This window comes from Camponotus vicinus, unplaced genomic scaffold (genome assembly GCF_025532165.1).
Source record: "Camponotus vicinus isolate PSW18456_S1 unplaced genomic scaffold, iyCamVici1.0 SCAF_7, whole genome shotgun sequence".
NCBI lineage: Eukaryota > Metazoa > Arthropoda > Insecta > Hymenoptera > Formicidae > Camponotus > Camponotus vicinus.
Genome location: NW_028141979.1, coordinates 16,008,898 through 16,032,918, shown reverse-complemented (window position 1 = coordinate 16,032,918; position 24,021 = coordinate 16,008,898). Strand labels below are relative to the sequence as shown.

The following is a 24,021-nucleotide window of genomic DNA, read 5'->3' as shown; positions in this document are numbered from 1 at the left end:
ATTGAACCCTCCGATAGTCCGTGGAGTTCACCGATAGTGGTGGTCCGGAAGAAAGACGGCAAATCCCGTTTTTGTATCGACTTCCGCCGCGTAAACGAGGTGACCCACCGCGACGCGTACCCGCTACCCCAGGTGACCGCCACTCTAGACAAGTTAAGGGGGGCCCGTTATCTGTCGACTCTCGACCTTAAGAACGGGTATTGGCAAGTACCACTCACACTGGAGAGCCGACCAATTACCGCCTTTACGGTGCCCGGAAAAGGGCTTTTCCACTTCCGGGTCATGCCGTTCGGACTGCACTCGGCGCCCGCCACTTTTCAACGGCTATTAGATACCGTCCTCGGACCTGACCTCGAACCGCACGTCTTCGTGTACCTGGACGACATAATCGTCGTTAGCCGCACGTTCTCGGAACACCTCGAGCTGCTCGCCGAAACCTTTCGTCGACTCCGGGAAGCGCGTCTTCGACTGAACCCGGAGAAGTGTAAATTCTGCGTCGAACAATTAAAATATCTGGGGCACGTAGTGGGACGAGACGGGATCAGGACGGACCCGGAGAAAGTCAGTGCCGTGGCCGGTTGGCCAGAGCCAACGACGATAAAACAAATCCGCCAATTTCTCGGGATGGCGTCATGGTACCGACGGTTTATCGAGAACTTCTCAACCATAGCCGCTCCGCTGACACAACTAACGCGTAAAAACGCCCGATGGAAATGGGGAGACGAGGAGGCAAACGCGTTCCGCGCTCTCAAGGAGCGATTAATTTCCGCGCCCGTTCTCGCTTGCCCGGATTTCACGCGACGTTTTTGTTTGCAAACGGATGCCAGCAGTACCGGACTCGGGGCCGTATTAACGCAACGCTACGAAGAAGGCGACCGAGTTATCGCCTACGCGAGTCGCACACTCAACGCGGCCGAGAGAAACTATAGCGCAACGGAACTGGAGTGTCTCGCCGTCGTATGGGGCATCCGCCGGATGCGCAACTATCTGGAAGGATACGACTTCACGGTCGTAACAGACCACCAGGCCCTGAAGTGGCTGCGAAAAATCGACTCGCCCACGGGACGTCTCGGGCGATGGGCACTGGAACTGCAGCAGTATAACATGGAGATCCAATACCGCCGCGGGACTCTGAATCGCGTCGCGGACGCACTATCGCGCCAACCCGAGAGCTGTGCCGCCCGCACTACACGCTGTCGCTGGTACCAGCGTATCCTCCAGGAGGTAAAAGAGGATCCCACCGCAAGACCGGAATACAGAATCGAGCAAGGGAGGCTCTACAAACATGTGCTGCATAGCCTCGATTTCAAGGAGACACCGGAGGCGCAGCAATGGAAGGTCTGCGTTCCACAACCGCTCCGGAAAAGGGTGCTCGAAAAGGCCCATGATGCCCCGACCGCCGGACACTTGGGAATCGCCAAGACCATAGCCAGAATGGCCGAACATTATTACTGGCCGGGAATGTTCCGCGAGGCGGCAAACTATGTCAAGGCTTGCCAAAATTGCCAGAAACACAAGGCGAACCAACACCGACCAGCGGGGAAAATGCACGCGACCAACATCACGCGACCCTGGGAACAAGTGACAGTCGACCTGGTGGGACCATTACCACGGTCTCGCAGAGGGCATACGTGGCTATTGTCCATGCAGGACAGATTTTCGAAGTGGGCCGAGTTCGTGCCTCTTCGTCGGGCCACCGCCGATGCCGTAACACAGGCGATCACCAACCACGTCATCCTGAAACACGGCCGTCCAGGATCGATTCTTACGGATAATGGCACGCAACTCCGCTCAAAACAACTGGAGGAACGCTTGGCGGAGAGCGGGATCAAGCACGTAACCACTCCGGCGTACGCCCCACATTGCAACCCGGTGGAACGTACGAATCGCACGATCAAGACGATGATCAGCCAATACGTAGACAAGGACCACCGCACCTGGGACGAGCACCTGCCGGAGTTGCAATTCGCGTACAATACGGCCGTACATGACGCAACCGGATACACGCCAGCCTACTTAAACCATGGGAGAGAGCTCACCGCGCCGGCCGAAACCGAGGAGCGGAACACGACGCCAGAAACACCCGACGCGATGCACCAGAAGTTGCAAGAAGCATACGAGCTCGTGCGCATCAACCTAGCCCAGACGTTTCAACGCCAGCGAAAATATTATGATCTAAGACGCCGGCCATGGAAACCGCTACCAGGAGAATGGGTGCTAAAAAAGGAGCATCCACTGTCAAAAAAAGCGGACTCCTTCAACGCAAAACTCGCGCCAAAATTCAGCGGGCCGTACGAAGTCAGACGGTTAATATCGCCCGTGATCGTGGACCTGAGGAGCAAGAGGGGGAGGTGGATACGTCACGTACATGTTCAAGATCTAAAAGCAATCGAGCAGAATCAAAACATCAACAATCCGGGAGAAGACGACCTCATCCCCACCGACAGCGATGACGATGCCGAATGATCCACAAACAAAGAGTGACAAGCCTGAGCACGGTCACAAAGCCGCAACATGTCAAGCGAAACGGACGACATTTTAGCCGCAATAGAAGAATACTTGGCCGAGGAGGCCGACACGGAGACCGTACCAGCGGAGCCACCGGGACCACCAGAGGAGAAGTCCCGGCCACCACGGGTCGGAACCGTGATCCAGCGGTCCGACCGGGAGAACGCCAGGAAGGCCGCTATCCTGGCGACACCGCCTCCGCCGCCGCCGAGACGCCGTCAACTAAGGCCCTACGAGCACCGACCGCCGCCACCGGCCCGAGAGAATCGGCCGGCAGCAACACCAGCAGAACCAGAGCCAGAGCTGCTGATGCCGATGGGCCCGATTCCCGCACCGCCGATTCGCGTCCAGGTCGAACCGGGCCTGGTGTTCGAGGTCCCGCACTTCGCGGTCCACGTATCGCGTAGGTACCGCCCACACACCGCAGACGGGCAGTGGATCCTGCGCTTTAGCCGCGACGGCAAACTGCGCTACCACCGGCGCATTAGATAGACCCGAAGATCCGGCTACGCCTAAAATTCAGGCGTTATTTAGCGGGGGGGTGATGTAACGATGCACCCCCGAATGCATCGTTTCCCGGCGAACACCGGCCGGAAGCTGCCGCCCGACGAACATCGGTCGGGCAATGGCAGGGGCGCAGTGCGCCCATTTTTTAACGCTTAGAGAACAACCGGGCAGGGACTCTCAACTATTGAGAGACTACCGTCGGGAGCCGTTACCGGCGGCTGAGAACCCGCGTTCGGCACCCCGAACTCCCCCGGGCGGACCCGAACCGCTCCGATTTTTACCGCCGCTCGGTGGGGGTAATTACCGAATACGCCGGCGCGGGTAATTAGCCGAGTATAAAACGGGCTCTCGACGGCATAACAGGACAGATCCTTGCGATCCTCTCAAGCGCCTAGCTAGTCCGAAGGCAAGCAAAGCAGCTCAGAGAAATCCTTGCGAGAATAACAAGGCCAGAAGGTAGTGAGAACGCTGCCTCCGCCGATCGATATCGGCGCCTGTGAAATCGCCTCCGAACCAAGATCCTTATCAGGCATTGCGCCTTCACGAGGTGGAACGAGAGCCGCCTCCGACGCTCGCTAGCGTCGCGACGCCTTCCAAAAACCCGCAATCCATCTGGGAATTATTAAGAGACGAGCCGAATATCAAATAAGATTAAAGCCGACCGAATTAAAGCCGAACAGTTGAGCGCTACGAACCGTGCATAAAAACCGCGACAAAAACACGCCCGACGAGTCGCAAGAAAGCGATAACGCGCTGATACCGGGAAACGGGCGAGTGCATCGCGCCCGGAAATAATCGGTACATTTATACACACACACACACTCGACACATCTGTACATATACATTTATACACGCGCATACACATTCACATCCACACAACGCATCTGTACATATACAATTATACACGCACCTATACACGCGCATACACAACACATTTGTACATTTACATTGGCAACAATAAAGACTTATTGCACACACATTTCCGCGTTACCGAATTATTGATTCCACCACCTGGATCCGACGGCTATCCATATAATTACGTTTCCGCGGTACACGAAAAACCGCTCGTTACAGTATATTCTTTTAGTATTCCAACTATTCCCATTGAATTCATAAAGTTTACATTTATGGAAATAGAAAAATACTATATGAATACTATATGAATATTATATAAATACTATATGAATACTATATGAATACTATATGAATACTTTAAGAAGTTCTCAAGAATTCCAATCATGGTGCATGTAACTTCCACAATCATTCTTATTGTATTCATCTATGAATTCCTAAAGAATTACAATTTAAAAAAGAGAAAACTTAAAGAATACTGTTAGAATTCACTGTGCTATCTGGGATGCAACGCATATATAATTTTTTAAATTTCTTCTTAAATAATCCTGAAAACATATACTGGATATAATCTAAATTAATCCTTCAAATAGCATATACAGGGTGAGCCATTTTAATTAACGCACGCAATTATTTCGGAAACAAAGCATTTTAGAGAAAAATGTTTCAGACAAAAGTTTTATGGTTTCGAGGGGGCCTTAAGATGGTATCATTGGTTTGACCTTGAAGAGTTATTTGAAGGTCACATGAAGGTCACCTTCAATTTCTTAAATAGGATCTACTATTTGTCATTGCATATTCTTGTAGCTTATCTCAAGAGCTTTCCAAAACACTATAATTAAGTACCTTTTCGTTAAGTACTTTTTGAGTTATGAGGCTTGAAATAATTTCTTAATTTTACATAAACCGTAAAATATCTTGTAAAATATTCATTTTTCGATTATCTTACCTTAATACTTTTACGTACAAAATAATGAGAGGAATCAACTGGTGTAAAGAAAACACATAGTTGTTTTGAAGAAAAAATATATAATTTGCAATTAACAATTCCATATTTTTTCTTAAAAACAACTATGTGTTTTCTTTACACCAATTGATTCCTCTCATTATTTTGTACATAAAAGTATTAAGATAAGATAATCGAAAAATGAATATTTTACAAGATATTTTACGGTTTATGTAAAATTAAGAAATTATTTCAAGCCTCATAACTCAAAAAGTACTTAACGAAAAGGTACTTAATTATAGTGTTTTGGAAAGCTCTCGAAATAAGCTACAAGAATATGCAATGACAAATAGTAGGTTCCATTTAAGAAATTGAAGGTGACCTTCATGTGACCTTCAAATAACTCTTCAAGGTCAAACCAATGATACCATCTTATGGCCCCCTCGAAACCATAAAACTTTTGTCTGAAACATTTTTCTCTAAAATGCTTTGTTTCCGAAATAATTGCGTGCGTTAATTAAAATGGCTCACCCTGTATATAGTATCAATCACATATTTTCTGAACTAATTTGGGATGCAGTGAGGAACACAAAAGGATATTTTAAGGAGAGATATTTTAAGGATATCCTTAAAATATCTCTTACAGTTCCGCAAGGCTTCCTTAAGAGATCCAAAAAATATCCTGAGCTGTTTGGCTTTATACCATATTCTGAATAAATTCCGCATACATCCCGAAGATATTTAGGATATATTCAGGATCATCCTGAGGATATCTTGTGTTGTTTGGGCAGTTTTAAAGAAGTAATAAAACAATATTAATTTTATAGAGATAGCGCTATCAAGTATATAAATTTCCATTTTAAAAAATTGTAATGTCATTGACTTTATTTTGGCGACATTATTTATTAAGATTACTGTTTTATTTTTTTTAAACTATACTGTTTTTGCATTAATTTTTTTTTCAAAAAAAGTATTTCTTTCGAGATATTTTAAATAGACATTTAATATAGATTCGTATATTTAATGATTTCCTCTGGATCAGTTTAGGACAATGAAAAAGACATTTTAAACTTCCAGTGGATATTATTGGGATTTAATTTTGTTATGTCCCAGTGAGAAATGACAAGTCGGATAGACGTTTGTTAGACGTCTAAGATGTCTAATAAACGTCTATTGGACATCTATTAAACGTCTTAGACGTCTATTCAACTTATCATTTCTCACTGGGGTAAGTCATCCCAGGGATATATCTATTTTTGAATCTCCTAAGGATAACGTGAAAGCAGACATTTGGATATCCTCAGTATATCCTAAGTATGTCCTACGATTTTACACAGATATCCTTCGAATTAAAAGTTTTTGAAGTATATCCGGTGGTCGTATCTAGGATCAACTTTTGCTCTCCGGGAATATCTTAGAAACATCCCAGAGTATCTTGGACATATTTAGGATAATCCTGAAATTATCCCAGGACATCCTGAACATATTTAAGATGTCTTGTGCTATCTGGGCTTTCATTTGATGATAAATAAATTTCAAAATTGGAAAAAGAAATGTTTATTGGTGGGGGTATTTTTAAAAATTAAAAAAATAAAAAATTTTTTTGTCATTGCTGTAAAGTACTCTTGAAACTATTTAACTTTTAATTGAAAATTTTTTTCTATTTCTTATAGTTTCGGAGATATTCATTTCGAAAGAAAAAAACCGATTTTTTTCAAAGAGGTATTTTACCCCCTAGACGCGTATGGGCACAAACAAAAAAATACGTGTCTATTATTTTTGTGTAGAAAATAATATTAAAAGCTTATCAAAATCAAAAAGGACACTTCCGTGCGTCTCCTTGTCAGATATATAAATTTTTAATTTTTTTTTAAATATAAGTTGTTCTTTTATCATTTTTTGCAAATTAAAATATCGCAAATATTTATAATTATATAAAAAAAGAGGAAAAAAATAGGATAAGGAAAACTGAAGATTCATGAATGTATGAAAATATTTAAATATATTAAATAATTTGCTCACATTTATTGCATTATTTTTATTAGGAAATAGATAATAAAAAGATAAAACCATAAGTATAATGATAGTAAATTTACAATTTTCTTAAAAATATACAATATAAAACACAATACGCCTAACAAAATGACAAAATTTTAAAACATTCTTAATATCTAAATTTGTTTAATAAAACATATTTCATACTATTTTAATTTTTTACCAAAAAAGACATAGCTATTTTAATTTGATATAAAAGTTTGTTATGATAAAATTATATATTTCTGTTCAACACATTTAACTTTAAAATTACTTGTACATTTTCTTTATCTTCTCTCTCTATTCTTTTCTTATATTCTATAAATTATTTACGTATATTACGCGATTAATATATTTAGAACATATAAATAGATCCAGATCTATTAAAACTTTTATGCTACTGATGATATCTTGAATATTTGGTAAGAAGTTGACGAGCATCGTTTTGTATTTTTTCATCATCTTTGCTCATAACTGAAAAATCGCAAATTTTCTCCAGCCAATTGCAAGCCAATTCATACTTGCTCAGAGCTATATAACATTTGCTTAGAAATAATTGATTTTCCAGATTTACTTCGATTGAAAAGTTCTCTGCTTTCTGGAAGCTATCAATTGCATCTTCATATGAGGCACTTGGTGGCTCCGAGAATAATGTTGCAGCGACCTTATTATCACAACAAAACCAGCAGAAAAAATCAGTGTTACATGAGTATCCTACATCAGAGCTCGGCAAGAACTGCACATTTCGGCCGATTTTCAGCTGGCTCCGCCTAGCGCGTCCCCCCTTACCTCGCCGTCCCGCGCAAAGCCTACGAGCCGCTCGGCGCTCAGGAGCGGGCGTATGGCAATAGCTTTTCACGTCACCCATGAGGTACTATTGTTGACGCGTTTCTTTTTAAGTGGTATCCCCAGTAGGCCTAATCCACTGATGACTAAAACGACCCTTTAACTAATTGCACAGAATTATAAATAATAATTGATATGATGAATATTTATGACTTTCGGGATTTTTTACAAGCGAAATCAGGAACATCAATTTGCATATTGCATGTAGCAAATTGATGTTCCTGATCTCGCTTGTAAAAAATCCCGAAAGTCATAAATATTCATCATATCAATTATTATTTATAATTCTGTGCAATTAGTTAAAGGGTCGTTTTAGTCATCAGTGGATTAGGCCTACTGGGGATACCACTTAAAAAGAAACGCGTCAACAATAGTACCTCATGGGTGACGTGGAAAGCTATTGCCATACGCTCGCTCCTGAGCGCCGAGCGGCTCGTAGGCTTTGCGCGGGACGGCGAGGTAAGGGGGGACGCGCTAGGCGGAGCCAGCTGAAAATCGGCCGAAATGTGCAGTTCTTGCCGAGCTCTGTCCTACATTAAAAGCATTTTTTTTTAATGCGATCGAGAAGAGATCGAGAAAAGAGATTACTATAAATATTATATATTCATGTAAATAAGACTGAAATTGAAGATTTTTATCAAAATATAAGATCTACTTAAAATATAAGACTAGAATAGTGAAATACTAGACTCTACTTAATATAAGATATACTTAAAAATTAAGCAAATAATATGATTTACTTATGTATTTGTTTTTTTTTTAATTTTTAAAGATATTAATTAGATATAATTATATTTAAAAGCTGTCTCAATGTTATCATGAGAAGAAAATGATGATTCAAAATTAATTACAATCGAAAGAAAATGCATTTAATGAGAGAAATTTTGTATTTAATAATTATGCTATAAATCATAAAATGTATACCTTTCTTTCAATCCAACTTAAGTTAGCCACCTCATATTTGAATCTACCAAGTAAATGATGTAGATCAGCATCATTTGGACTTATTTCTAAGGCCTTCATTACATGTTCCTTGAAACGATAACCGTTTTTTATTTTCTCTGTTATTGGCAAAAATTCACCATATACACCCACGAGTATAGCATACCATTTATGCAAATATGCATTTGATATATTAAGAAGCTTTTCACATGCATTAATACCTGGGAAGATGAATATTTTAATTAAGTATTTTAAAGATTTGATTTGTGTACAAATTCAATTACACACCTGCACAAATTGTAACTTTTTTTGCATTTGAGTCAATAACACAGTGCGAATATTTGTAACAACTTCTGGCATACCTCCAAACTATATCTACATTATCTGGATAACTGTCTGTAAAGCTTTGTAGTTTGAGATAATCATCTTCTTCATATCCCCCATGATGATAATGTACATCAAAAATGGAAAAGTCTAATCCAGAGTAGGTGGCTTCAATTGCCCTGCATCACTAAGCATATAATGCATCTTTTCCTTTTGAGATTTGGAAGTTTGTGATTATTGTAACAAAAAGAAAAAGCTAAAGCTTTGTGCAAACATGGATCCTTTTAGAAGATTTATCGATTAATCTAGTGTCCAAATATTGTCTAAATAGAATAATTTTTAATCTAAAGCAGTCTATTTGAATGACTAAACTTGTTTCTCCAAAATTTTTTGGAATAAATAAAGGTACTAGTCGCACTTATAATTATAAAAAAATCTTTGTAAGTCGAATTAATGATTCTAATATAAACAAAGCAAATAATAAATGTATTAATAAACTGACCTATTTTCAATGTCACTTATATTATTTTCACTGTCTGAGCAATCAAAAAATTCATCATCTATATCTGTAGCTGCTATTGAAAAGCGATCAGTATCATTATCTGTTGTAGTAAATGTATTATCATTATCACGTTTACGACTAAGTTTCTTCTTTCTTTGTTGATTTTGTTGTATTCTAAAATAAGATAAAGAACATATATTATTTTGTAATCGATTCTCAATTAGCAATAGAATATTTTTAAAATATTTGACTCCTCCTAATTTTATCAATGTGTAATTAACCATTCTGATAAAAAAAGTTATAGAAATATAAATCCTCAAATAATATTTTTCAAATATAAATATTGAAAATTACAATTTCTGCAAAATAGAAAAAGTCTTTTTAAACATCTAATCAATATATAATAATTAATATAATATTTGATTGAAAATATTTTAGGTATATATCTCCTTCATACGTAATTCAAAATATTAGTCAACATAAGAGGTAATTATATTTATTGTTACCTCAATCTTTCCAATTCTGTTTGTAACTCCGTGAGACGACGGTCAACTTCATCTAAGTGAGCGTTTTTCATAGCATGTTGTTGTTTTTCCAAAACTTTTTGGTAAATAAAGATACTAGCCGCACTTATAACACCGATAGTTGCTCCAATAGCAGCAGCGATTAAATGAGTCTGCAATTGACTCATTTTTTGACTCAGAACTTTTACTTAAAAATAGCTATTATGTTCTGAAAACAAAAAGTACACACATACATACACATGTATACATACATATATATATATATATATATATATATATATATATACATATATATATACATATATATATATATATATATATATATATATATATATATATATATATATATATAATATATATATATAATACATACAATTATTATTATAAAATATTATACAATTATGTAGTTGTAGATTTATTAATTAATTAATAATCTTACTTAAAAATCGTTTTGAGAGAATCTTGAAAGTTAGGTCTCTAAAGATTTTAATACGTATATTTGTCAACTTGTGTTTGTTAAATGTAACCTGGACAGCACGAATTTGCCGCGTTTATTGAGTGACGTCACAATCTGTTAGAATACCGTATCATATTTGAGCTCCTAGTGTACTGTGGAATAAAGAAATGCGTCTTTACGAATTGCTATTTGTTAGATGAAGATTAATTAATTGCCATGTACTTCTATGTGACACATTTACCTTGAGAAGTGCCACGTGTTTTTGTTCTTCTACAGGAATACAATAGTGGCGCGCGTATCGTGCATATTGCTTGTCACGATTAAAGGGCGACCGTGACATAACTGTCACGATACATAATATAAATTATCATTTTCTATCTCTTTTCCTTCCACTTTCTTCTTCTTTTTCTCTTTGTCACTCTGACTTTCAAGGTCAAATCTGTAGAATTTTTACTTGTTTATATAAAAACATTTTTTTAATATATTCTACTATTCGAAGAGCTCTCTATATACGATCAAAACAGGAGAAAGAGAGAGAGATGGAGAGAGAAGAAAAAGGGATGAAAGGAGGAAGGAAGAGTGGGGAAAGAGAGTGAGAGAGAGAGAGATAATGGACACAAAAAAGGCTGCGTTCGGAAACATCACCCGAGTGCCCCCGGGTATCATTTTATCCTTGTTGTTCACCGAATGTTAAACAAGGATAAAATGATACCCGGGTACACTCGGGTGATGTTTCCGAACGCAGCCAAAGGATAGGACATGAAAATGGCTAGAGACACAGGCTAGAAATGGGGTCTGTTCTTTAGCTGCACTGCTGCAATAAGTTGGAAAGAGAGTGAGAGAGAGAGAGATAATGGACACAAAAAAGGCTGCGTTCGGAAACATCACCCGAGTGCCCCCGGGTATCATTTTATCCTTGTTGTTCACCGAATGTTAAACAAGGATAAAATGATACCCGGGTACACTCGGGTGATGTTTCCGAACGCAGCCAAAGGATAGGACATGAAAATGGCTAGAAACACAGGCTAGAAATGGGGTCTGTTCTTTAGCTGCACTGCTGCAATAAGTTGGAAAGAGACAAACATACTTTCTTTCACTCTAACTAATTGCACTAGTGCAGCAGTGCAGCTAAAAAGAACAGGCCTATGGCTGCGTTCGGCTGATAGCAGAGAACGAGACGTAAGCGCTTACGTCTTGTTCTCTGCCATCAGCCTTCATGGCCTTCACACATAAAATTCCATAAGCACGTAAGACGTAAGCGTAAGGAAATCGACCAATCACGGTCGAGTGCAGCAGTAAGGCAGCCATATTAAAACGTAAAGCCCATTCTACAATGGCAGTAACAAGACTGTAGGAGTAGAGATTAAATCGTTTTTAGTGAAGTAAAGAAGAAGAAGTAATGAAATAGACAATTCTCATTTTGTACTACTATTACCTTAGAGTACTAATGAGAATTTCTATTTCGTTACTTCTTGTCTTTACTTCATTAGAAACAGTTTATTCTTTACTCCTACAGCCTTGTTATTGCCATTGTAGAATGGGCTTAAGAATTCCGATTTGTTGATTTTCTTACTGCTTACGTCTTATGTGCTTATGGAATTTTATGTGTGAAGGCCATCAGCAGGAAAAGTTGCTTTGCAACTGTTGTAATGCTGAACGCCAATCTTTAAGGGTCGTCTACAATGGCCGTAGCATAAGGTTGTAAAGACCGTAAGCGAAATGAACCAAATCCATTTCCTAAGGATTTCGTGCGTTCTACGGCGGTCGCGCATACGCAGTCACGGAAGAATTCTGCGTTCTTAATTCTGATTGCGCGTCCGCCGTAGAACATACATCGTAGCCGTAGGAAATGGATTTGGTTCATTTCGATTACGGTCTTTACAACCTTATGCTACGATTCGTATTAAGTTAGCCGGAAATTTTTCAGCCAACCAAACATCTCCTTATGGAATCGTTTGTATTTCGTATGAAGATGTTTGAAGTGTGATTAAAAACGTTTGTGAGTAATTAGAATAATTATAAAAAATTAATCATTTTTACAGTATGTAGTTACCCTGGCGAAAATAAGAAACTTTATAAAGCGTTAAAAACCGTTGAGTGAGGGTTTTCTGAGAGTTTATATGCTTTTCAAACTTTGTAAGAGCACTTACATAACGCTGTTGGGTTTTGAATGCTTATCAAACGCTGCAGTGTTGCAATTTTTGTTCTACAAACTCTTTATATAATGTTACATGAAAGTTTTGCAATGCTGAGGTAACATTTTTCAGAGTACGTTCAGTAAACGTTGATACATCTTCGTGTACAGAGTTTACTCAGACTTTTCAAACGTTTACGATTACGCTATAACGTACAAACGTCTTTTAAACGCTGCAGTGTTGCAATTTTTGTTCTACAAACTCTTTACTAATCGTTTTTAAACTCTCGACGAACTTCCACAAACGTTCATGTAAACGCCAAACAAACGTCTCATTTTTGCCAGGGTAGCCAACATAACTAAATATTAAAAATTCTCCTTATGAATCGTTTGTATTTCGTATGAAGAGTTTTGAAGTATAATTGAAAAGGTTTGTGAGTCATTCGTTTAATTTTAATTAAATTTTTTTATATTGTGAAGTTAGCCGGAAGCTATATAAAATGGACGCCGTCCTGTGATTGGTCGATTTGCTTATGGTAAATACTAAAATTTTCTCATGTGTACTGACTTTAAGTGTAAGCAAAACGAGCAAATTTATTTCTTTTGTAACTTTTAATCCATGACTAATTTATTATTAATTCCGCATAATCGCATAATATATCATGGATCGTGGATAAGCGTAGATAACTGAAATATGTTTTTCTACCAATAAATAAGTAAATCTTTTATAATTGTTTTATAATGTAGTCATCATTCAGAAAATGATCACAATTTGTGATTATGATTTATATTCTGAATCCTCTTTTATTGATAAAAATGCCTTTAAAAGTGGCTTATAAGCCTTCTGATTGGCTGTAAGCCACTTTTAGAGGCACTTTTATCGATAAAAGAGGATTCAGAATATGGACCTATGTATTTAATTGTTATTTTATATTCGCTTTCAAATAATAAACTATATAATAATAAAATTTATATAAAAAGATGGTAATATTGATTGATTGATTGTTTATTGCTGCCCCTCAGGGATTACAAGGCGCTTTTACAAGGAGCGTTCCCGAACCTTTCACAATCCAAAAAATTTACATCCCCCCGACCTGGCCCTTGTGCGACCACTACATTATAATTTCCCACACCCTCCCTGCGTACCCTCCCCTTCCTTTCTTTCCATCCCTCACCCCCCTTTCCACTCTTCTGACCCTTCTCCTCCCAATCTATGCTTCCTCTCATGCCAGCACCGCTTTCCATCTTCCTCTTCCTCCTCTCCTTTTCTCCTGCGTTTTGCTTTTCCTATCCTGCCTTTCTTCCTTTCCTGTCTCCGTTTCCTTCTGCTCTAATCCTTCCTTTCCATTCTCCTCTCCTTTCCTTTTCCTTCCTGCACCGGACATGCCTGTACAAACTAGACAAAACAAAATTAGTCCAAAAAAACAGCGGATATCAACTCCTCCTCTCTACACCCTCCCCTTCCACCCTTTCCCTACAGCCTTCTCTCCTATTTGTCCCCTTCCTCCCTTCTGTTGTATTTCCCTTTCCTACCTTTAACTCCTCCGCCTTCCTATCCTCCCCCCGTCCCTTCATTTTTCCGTCTATCTCCTTCATCCACTTCTTCTCCCTCCGCTTCCTTTCTTTCCCCCCCCTCTACACCTCTTCACACTATGTTCCTCCTTCTTTCCCTCCTCTTCTCCGCCTCCACCTCTCTCTCCCTTTCCTTTCTCTCTAACTCCTTCCTCTCTCTTTCCCTCTTTTCTTCAAATTTCCTCCATGCATCCTCTCCGGCCGTCCTCTTGCCCTCCCCCCGTAGAGCCTCTTCTTTCTCCCCTCCTCTTCCCTCCTCCGCCTTCTTCCTCTTCCTTCTCTCCTCCTGTTCCTCTTTCACCATCTTCCACCAATCTTCTTCTCTCTCTCTGTCCTCTGAACTCTCCTCTCCTCCACTTTCCCTTTCCTTCTCTACCCCCCTCTCCCCCTCCCTCTCTCCTGCCTCTTTCATCCTCTTCCCCTCCTCCCGTTTCTTTCCTTTCCCCCTTCTCTCCTGTGCCTTCTCCTTTTCTTCCTTCTTTTCTGTTCCTCTTCCTTCCTTCCCCCCCTCATTCCACTTGTTCCTCTTCTCCTTATCTTCCACCCTCCCTCCGTCTCCTTTCTTCTCTCCTGCCTCCTTCCTCCCCTCTGATGTCTTCCCTTTCTCCATCCTCGGCTCCTCCACCTTCGCATCCTTCTCTCTTCTTTCTTCTTCCACTCCGCTTCCTTCCCCTCTCTTCTCTCTTGTCTCCCTTCTCCCCTCTGTCATCTTCCCTTTCCCTGTCCTTGACTCCTCTGCCTTCCTAATCTCCTCTCTTCCTCTCCTCTCTCCTCTCTCACACCTTCTCTCTCCTTTCTAACCTCCTCTCCCACGTGCTCACGACCGGCTTCCTCTCTTCTCTCCATCCCCCTCATCATCCTCCTCCACCAGCTCTCCACCTTCTGTCTTCCTTTCCATTACTCACTGTGACCCTGTCACTTCTCACTGACTACTCCGTCAACTATAACCCCCCTCATCGATTTCCTCATCGATCTACGCATTGATCTTACTGCCCCTGCTTCATTCTTCTCACCTCTAGAGCCATCTATCTGCCGCCCGCATTCTTCCTCCATCCTCTGGCGCCATCTCCACTCACCGTCTCTGCCGCTTCTCTCGCTCCTTCTTCCTGCCTCCAGTGCCACCTTCACTCTTTCTCACCTCTCTCTTCCCGCCTCTCCCACCATCCTTCATATCCAACTCAGCACTTTTCGTCGACTTTTCTCTTTCGAATAACTCCCTGACCTTTTCTTCTCCATCTCTGCCTCCACATCCTTCCAATTCCCTCGCATAACTCCACCTCCTCCTCAACTTTCAGCTCCCATCTCCTCTTCCAACCATCCTCTTTTCCTTTTTCTCTTGGCCCACCTCTCCACACCTGTCACCTCAACCCTCGCCATTTTCCCGACCTCCCGTAAAAAGATGGTAATATATGTAATCCAATTAATTATAATTGACAAAATAATTTCTTGTGAAAAAATAAAAGTAAAAAATATAGAAGAATTTTTTTTATAGCTTGTATAAAAAATCAGTTTTATGCTAAGTATATTATAATTTTCTGGACTGTAGTAATATTTAATATATAATTTTTTCTATATAAATATATATTTCTTCTTAATTGACAATAATTAACAAAGTAATCAATAATAATCAATAATAATTAACAAAAAAAATGATAACATAAAAGAATATGCTAAAAATGTGCGCTTATATATATTTGAAAATACAAAAGAAGACTTACTTCCGATAAGGCATGGGCAACTTTCAAGTTTTCGGATGCAAAGATAATAAAATCTACAGAGATATCTATTTTTGCTCTTACAACATCAGCAATGGATTCATATTGATATATGCCATCTCCTCTCTCTCGCATTTTGATGTAAGCCTTCTGATATTCTGTGACATAACTCAGCCGATCTTACTATCTGTAGAAATAGATTTTATATCAGAAATATATATTTATATAGCAAAAATTATATATTAAATATTACTACAGTCCAGAAAATTATAATATACTTCGCATAAAACTGATTTTTTATACAAGCTATAAAAAAAATTCTTCTATATTTTTTACTTTTATTTTTTCACAAGAAATTATTTTGTCAATTATAATTAATTGGATTACATATATTACCATCTTTTTATATACATTTTATTATTATATAGTTTATTATTTGAAAGCGAATATAAAATAACAATTAAATACATAATCACAAATTGTGATCATTTTCTGAATGATGACTACATTATAAAACAATTATAAAAGATTTACTTATTTATTGGTAGAAAAACATATTTCAATTATCTACGCTTATCCACGATCCATGATATATTATGCGATTATGCGGATTAATAATAAATTAGTCATGGATTAAAAGTTACAAAAGAGATAAATTTGCTCGTTTTGCTTACACTTAAAGTCAGTACACATGAGAAAATTTTAGTATTTACCATAAGCAAATCGACCAATCACAGGACGGCGTCCATTTTATATAGCTTCCGGCTAACTTCACAATATAAAAAAATTTAATTAAAATTAAACGAATGACTCACAAACCTTTTTAATTATACTTCAAAACTCTTCATACGAAATACAAACGATTCATAAGGAGAATTTTTAATATTTAGTTATGTTGGCTAACTACATACTGTATAAATGATTAATTTTTTATAATTATTCTAATTACTCACAAACGTTTTTAATCACACTTCAAACATCTTCATACGAAATACAAACGATTCCATAAGGAGATTTTTGGTTGGCTGAAAAATTTCCGGCTAACTTAATACGAATTATGCTACGGCCATTGTAGACGACCCTTTAAGGCCATGGCACACAAAAAAACGTAAGCAGTGAAACGTAGTCAGTAAGCAAATTGACCAATCATGATTGAGCAGTAAGGCAGCCATATTAAAACGTAAGAAAACGTAAGAATTTCGATTGGTTGATTTCCTTACTGACTACGTTTCACCTTACTGCTTACGTTTTTTTGTGTGCCATGGCCTTTAAGGTCTTTGTACGTACAACAATTTTTATCGTAAAAGTTGCTTTACAACTGTTGTAATGTTGAACAGCCAATCCTTAAAGGGTCGTCTACAATGGCCGTAGCATAAGGTTGTAAGGCCGTAGTCGTAATCCGCGGATCCGTTAACGATTTCTGATTGGCTCCCGTCGCTTGGGGTATAACCGGAAGTGTGAGAGAGAAAGATAGATATAATTGACAGAGAAAGCCTAGCCGACCTAACCTGTCACCTGTCAAAAGAAAACAGAGTGTCAAAAAAACCTTCTATCTAAGTACAGAGGTTGACAGCGCGGAAAATACCAAATAGAATATAAAATAGAAAGAAAAAGAAAACCTCGGGTAATTAATTGTATTCTGTTTTATAAAAAGTAATTTATATATAATTTTTATTTTTACTTATATAAAGTGAAAGTATATAAAAGTGTTAACATTTGCGTATTTCCAATGTAATTATTAAATATCAATAACTACAAATAAAAATATATATATATTGTATTCTTGCATTAACAATCAAAATAAACCGCCATCGAAAACGTCATATTCGATATCCGGTTTTACCCCAAGATGGCACATCCGCATTCGTATTAAGTTAGCCGGAAATTTTTCAGCCAACCAAAAATCTCCTTATGGAATCGTTTGTATTTCGTATGAAGATGTTTGAAGTGTGATTAAAAACGTTTGTGAGTAATTAGAATAATTATAAAAAATTAATCATTTATACAGTATGTAGTTAGCCAACATAACTAAATATTAAAAATTCTCCTTATGAATCGTTTGTATGAAGAGTTTTGAAGTATAATTAAAAAGGTTTGTGAGTCATTCGTTTAATTTTAATTAAATTTTTTTATATTGTGAAGTTAGCCGGAAGCTATATAAAATGGACGCCGTTCTGTGATTGGTCGATTTGCTTATGGTAAATACTAAAATTTTCTCATGTGTACTGACTTTAAGTGTAAGCAAAACGAGCAAATTTATCTCTTTTGTAACTTTTAATCCATGACTAATTTATTATTAATCCGCATAATCGCATAATATATCATGGATCGTGGATAAGCGTAGATAATTGAAATATGTTTTTCTACCAATAAATAAGTAAATCTTTTATAATTGTTTTATAATGTAGTCATCATTCAGAAAATGATCACAATTTGTGATTATGTATTTAATTGTTATTTTATATTCGCTTTCAAATAATAAACTATATAATAATAAAATTTATATAAAAAGATGGTAATATATGTAATCCAATTAATTATAATTGACAAAATAATTTCTTGTGAAAAAATAAAAGTAAAAAATATAGAAGAATTTTTTTTATAGCTTGTATAAAAAATCAGTTTTATGCTAAGTATATTATAATTTTCTGGACTGTAGTAATATTTAATATATAATTTTTGCTATATAAATATATATTTCTGATATAAAATCTATTTCTACAGATAGTAAGATCGGCTGAGTTATGTCACAGAATATCAGAAGGCTTACATCAAAATGCGAGAGAGAGGAGATGGCATATATCAATATGAATCCATTGCTGATGTTGTAAGAGCAAAAATAGATATCTCTGTAGATTTTATTATTTTTGCATCCGAAAACTTGAAAGTTACCCATGCCTTATCGGAAGTAAGTCTTCTTTTGTATTTTCAAATATATATAAGCGCACATTTTTAGCATATTCTTTTATGTTATCATTTTTTTTGTTAATTATTATTGATTACTTTGTTAATTATTGTCAATTTTTCAGATAGAAGCTAATATAGCCATAATAGATGAATACTACATAATATCTGGTGCAACTTGTTGTAGTAAATTGTAATGGAATCCGTAATGTTATGGGATTGATTCATAAATCAAAAGCACTTTGTCACAAATACAATATTCGTTTTCTCTCTGCCAATGTTTTCGTCAGAATTTTTATGTATATTATCGATCAAAACTTTTCATCACAATCATTTCACTCAAGCATTACCTGGACATGAAACACAGAAATGTAATATTTTATTGTAGTATTGTATTAATATTACATATGTGTGTATATATATATATATATATATATATATATATATATACACATATATATATACATATATATATATATGTATAAATTTAATTAATATTACATATGTGTATATATATATACACATATATGTAATATTAATTAAATTTATATATATATATATGTATATATATATGTGTATATATATATGTATATATATACACATATGTAATATTAATACAATACTACAATAAAATATTACATTTCTGTTTTTCATGTCCAGGTAATGCTTGAGTGAAATGATTGTGATGAAAAGTTTTGATCGATAATATACATAAAAATTCTGACGAAAACATTGGCAGAGAGAAAACGAATATTGTATTTGTGACAAAGTGCTTTTGATTTATGAATCAATCCCATAACATTACGGATTCCATTACAATTTACTACAACAAGTTGCACCAGATATTATGTAGTATTCATCTATTATGGCTATATTAGCTTCTATCTGAAAAATTGACAATAATTAACAAAGTAATCAATAATAATTAACAAAAAAAATGATAACATAAAAGAATATGCTAAAAATGTGCGCTTATATATATTTGAAAATACAAAAGAAGACTTACTTCCGATAAGGCATGGGCAACTTTCAAGTTTTCGGATGCAAAAATAATAAAATCTACAGAGATATCTATTTTTGCTCTTACAACATCAGCAATGGATTCATATTGATATATGCCATCTCCTCTCTCTCGCATTTTGATGTAAGCCTTCTGATATTCTGTGACATAACTCAGCCGATCTTACTATCTGTAGAAATAGATTTTATATCAGAAATATATATTTATATAGCAAAAATTATATATTAAATATTACTACAGTCCAGAAAATTATAATATACTTAGCATAAAACTGATTTTTTATACAAGCTATAAAAAAAATTCTTCTATATTTTTTACTTTTATTTTTTCACAAGAAATTATTTTGTCAATTATAATTAATTGGATTACATATATTACCATCTTTTTATATAAATTTTATTATTATATAGTTTATTATTTGAAAGCGAATATAAAATAACAATTAAATACATAATCACAAATTGTGATCATTTTCTGAATGATGACTACATTATAAAACAATTATAAAAGATTTACTTATTTATTGGTAGAAAAACATATTTCAATTATCTACGCTTATCCACGATCCATGATATATTATGCGATTATGCGGATTAATAATAAATTAGTCATGGATTAAAAGTTACAAAAGAGATAAATTTGCTCGTTTTGCTTACACTTAAAGTCAGTACACATGAGAAAATTTTAGTATTTACCATAAGCAAATCGACCAATCACAGGACGGCGTCCATTTTATATAGCTTCCGGCTAACTTCACAATATAAAAAAATTTAATTAAAATTAAACGAATGACTCACAAACCTTTTTAATTATACTTCAAAACTCTTCATACGAAATACAAACGATTCATAAGGAGAATTTTTAATATTTAGTTATGTTGGCTAACTACATACTGTATAAATGATTAATTTTTTATAATTATTCTAATTACTCACAAACGTTTTTAATCACACTTCAAACATCTTCATACGAAATACAAACGATTCCATAAGGAGATTTTTGGTTGGCTGAAAAATTTCCGGCTAACTTAATACGAATCACATCCGCGGATCTCTCTTAAGCGTTGTCTACAATGAGATTTAAAGCGTCGTCTACAATGAGATTTTAAGGAGACTTAAGGCGTAAGACTTAAGAAATTGACCAATCACAGTCGAGTATTCTCTTAACTCTTGACTGTGATTGGTCAATTTTTTAAGTCTTACGCCTTAAGTCTCCTTCAAATCTCATTGTAGACGACGCTTTAGGCCGGGTCTACAATAAGTAATTTAAGCCTTAAGCCTTAAGAGATTAACCAATCACAGTCAAGTATGAAGAGAATACTCGACTGTGATTGGTCAATATACCTTACCATTATAATAAAATATCAATATTTTTTTCTGTATAGATCACGCAGCTCTATATCGGAATCCCAGCAAGAACAAAGCAGGGCATCACAGAGTATTGCAAGACCCTCAATATTCACAAAAAATTCTACAGTGAAGACATTATCGAATCTATTAAATAATAATTCAAGGAATATAAATCTGCTAACATGTTCAGATGATAGCATTAGCGATCCATTATTTGATGAATCATCCTTATCAATTAGTATTGCATCGTCCACTTCAGATCAACAATCTCTTGTTATCTGCAAAGACTCTGACGATAATGAACCTGAGAATGTAAATAATAATAGAGTGCAAAAGAAGACGGCTTTAGATAACGTTACTGAGACCAACAATGTAATTCAGAAGAAAAAAGTAGTGCCAGCTCTAGATCGGCAATCTTCTGTTACCTTGAAAAACTCTGATGATAATGTACCTGAGAATGTAAATAATAATAGAGTGCAAAATAAGAGAGCTGTAGACATTACTGAGACCAACAATGTACTTCAAACAAAGAAAGTGGTGCCAACTCCAGATCGATTTGCAGTAAAAAGGCAGAAAACAGGGGAAACTATAGATAATGTATTGTGCCAATCTTCTCATGCTCTCAATGTAATGGCAACAGCATACTTGAATCGTGCTACTATTATGGAGCAGCAGCATCCGTATATTACAGCAATAGCTGAAGCAATGAAACGAGTAGCAAATGAACAGCAATTGAATTGTTTCATGTCTATAATGGAAGTAATTTCAAGTCATTTACGAGACAAATAATTACTAGATAACTAAGATATTATTAATATACTAGGCGTCATTAATGCCTTTCTATTTTTCACTATTTTTAGTATACGTTACTAATACAAAAATAATAAAAAATGGGAAGGCATTAATGACGCCTAGTTTACAATATAGTTTTTATACGTTTTTGTGCCTCTCAATATAGTACAAAAAAAGATAATTTAGTTTATGTTAGTTTGACACATATAGTATATCATTCTTTTCTATTTTATAATATGTTTTTATTCCCTTTATTTTTTAATAATATTTAGAAGTTTTTTTAAATCAATGTCCATTACATTGAACTTTTGTAATCCTTAGTACATTTCTAACAAGAAATCTTATTCTCGACAAAATACGAAAAATTTTCGTATGCGAAAGTGATACGATCTTAAATAGTCTATTTTCGGATTTGAAAGGATCGCGCAGCGTCACTTTGCATACGAAAATTTTTCTAGGGTCCAAAATCAAATTTTTTATTTCCGTCTAAAATATTGAGATCAAAATTTTTTGTTTCAAAGATTATAGCTATTGTGCAAAAATAATATCTTTTATGGATGTATTAGTTGTTAGACATTGGATATATAGTGATTTGCTGTTCAAATTTAAAAAAAGTATCTTATATGTTGATAAATTCTTTAAGTTTTTTTTTAAATTTTATTTTATATAAGTATTGTGATACTATTTTTAAGGTTTATTTTTAACAATTTAGTCATTATCAATGTAGTGAGTATTATGAAAAAACTATTATTTAAGTTTTTGATAAAATTTATTTTATTATACATATATTTAAAACACTATAAAATAATATACCAAAAATTATTATAATTAACATTGTCAGATGCTCAAATAAGTATACGTATATTTTATAATAACGATGTACATGTTTTGTACAATAAAATAAACATCAAGTAAAATTAAATTTATTTTACTGTTATTAGAAGTAGTAAAAAAGTACAGTAATAATAAAAGAAAATAGTAACATTATAATAAACAAAAATAATAAACACTAATAAAAAAATAATTCTTACACACTTAGTACAATAAAATTTAACAAATTAAAGAACATTTATTCTACGACCTCTGTTCACAATTTCCCATTGCCAAGGAATTTGTCCTTCCTCTGAGATGAAATATTCAGCTATTTTATCCTGCTGCTTTATTGCGGTTGTGGCAGCACGATTAGATCCCACTCTATTGAGTCGTGTTATACTTGCAGGAGTGTTTTCCTGTCGCCACAAACCAGGAACAGCATCGCCATTTACATCATAATAATCTACATAACCAGGTGGACAGTATGTTTGAAATCCAGTAATATGTTTTTCTTTTTTCATAATAAAATTGTGTAGACAGATTGTAGCACAAACTATAGCTTCCACATTATCTGGATGTAAGGCTAATGTGGTTCTCAGCACTCTCCACCTAATATAAAAACATTATTTGTCATTATATACATTCATTTTTATATAATTCAATGCTAAGAAATCAAAGTAACTTGTTACAATAAAGCAATGATCTTACCTGGTTACGAGAATTCCAAAAGCGTTTTCAATAACGCGTCGTCCCTGGCGAAAATAAGAAACTTTATAAAGCGTTAACAACCGTTGAGTGAGGGTTTTCTGAGAGTTTATATGCTTTTCAAACTTTGTAAGAGCACTTACATAACGCTGTTGGGTTTTGAATGCTTATCAAACGCTGCAGTGTTGCAATTTTTGTTCTACAAACTCTTTATATAATGTTACATGAAAGTTTTGCAATGCTGAGGTAACATTTTTCAGAGTACGTTCAGTAAACGTTGATACATCTTCGTGTACAGAGTTTACTCAGACTTTTCAAACGTTTACGATTACGCTATAACGTACAAACGTCTTTTAAACGCTGCAGTGTTGCAATTTTTGTTCTACAAACTCTTTACTAATCGTTTTTAAACTCTCGACGAACTTCCACAAACGTTCATGTAAACGCCAAACAAACGTCTCATTTTTGCCAGGGGTGCCCTTGAAAGTCTATAATTAAACACTTTTTGTGTGACTCCCAACAAATTTTTTCTTGCATATGGTCTTAATAAGTTTAATCTTAAGGGAAAAATTTC

At 36.0% G+C, this 24,021-nt stretch overlaps 2 protein-coding genes and 3 long non-coding RNA genes across 5 annotated transcripts; 2 read left to right on the top strand and 3 right to left on the bottom strand.

Annotated features, from left to right (window-relative positions):
• Positions 1 to 6,823: 6,823 nt before the first annotated feature.
• On the bottom strand, positions 6,824 to 11,089 carry LOC145974755 (regulator of microtubule dynamics protein 1). The gene is made up of 7 exons (XM_083104770.1): positions 10,684 to 11,089; positions 10,425 to 10,594; positions 9,968 to 10,193; positions 9,462 to 9,635; positions 8,924 to 9,138; positions 8,618 to 8,856; positions 6,824 to 7,511 (listed from the first exon to the last, which is right to left on the bottom strand). The coding sequence occupies exons 3-7, from the start codon at positions 10,150 to 10,152 to the stop codon at positions 7,245 to 7,247; spliced, it is 1,080 nt and encodes a 359-aa protein (XP_082960896.1). The 5' UTR covers positions 10,153 to 10,193; positions 10,425 to 10,594; positions 10,684 to 11,089; the 3' UTR covers positions 6,824 to 7,244.
• Positions 11,090 to 13,566: 2,477 nt separating this feature from the next.
• On the bottom strand, positions 13,567 to 16,494 carry LOC145974562 (uncharacterized). Its single transcript, XR_014439736.1, has 3 exons — positions 16,398 to 16,494; positions 15,867 to 16,050; positions 13,567 to 15,534 (listed from the first exon to the last, which is right to left on the bottom strand). It is a non-coding gene; the product is annotated as an uncharacterized LOC145974562 (long non-coding RNA).
• Positions 16,495 to 18,143: 1,649 nt separating this feature from the next.
• Positions 18,144 to 19,039, top strand: LOC145974734 (uncharacterized). Its single transcript, XR_014439779.1, has 3 exons — positions 18,144 to 18,240; positions 18,588 to 18,771; positions 18,893 to 19,039. It is a non-coding gene; the product is annotated as an uncharacterized LOC145974734 (long non-coding RNA).
• Positions 19,040 to 19,499: 460 nt separating this feature from the next.
• On the bottom strand, positions 19,500 to 20,401 carry LOC145974566 (uncharacterized). The gene is made up of 3 exons (XR_014439737.1): positions 20,305 to 20,401; positions 19,774 to 19,957; positions 19,500 to 19,652 (listed from the first exon to the last, which is right to left on the bottom strand). It is a non-coding gene; the product is annotated as an uncharacterized LOC145974566 (long non-coding RNA).
• Positions 20,402 to 21,095: 694 nt separating this feature from the next.
• Positions 21,096 to 23,347, top strand: LOC145974228 (uncharacterized). Its single transcript, XM_083104034.1, has one exon. It carries the CDS (start codon positions 21,096 to 21,098, stop codon positions 21,924 to 21,926), a length of 831 nt encoding a protein of 276 aa, XP_082960160.1. The 3' UTR covers positions 21,927 to 23,347.
• The last annotated feature ends 674 nt before the right edge of the window (positions 23,348 to 24,021 follow it).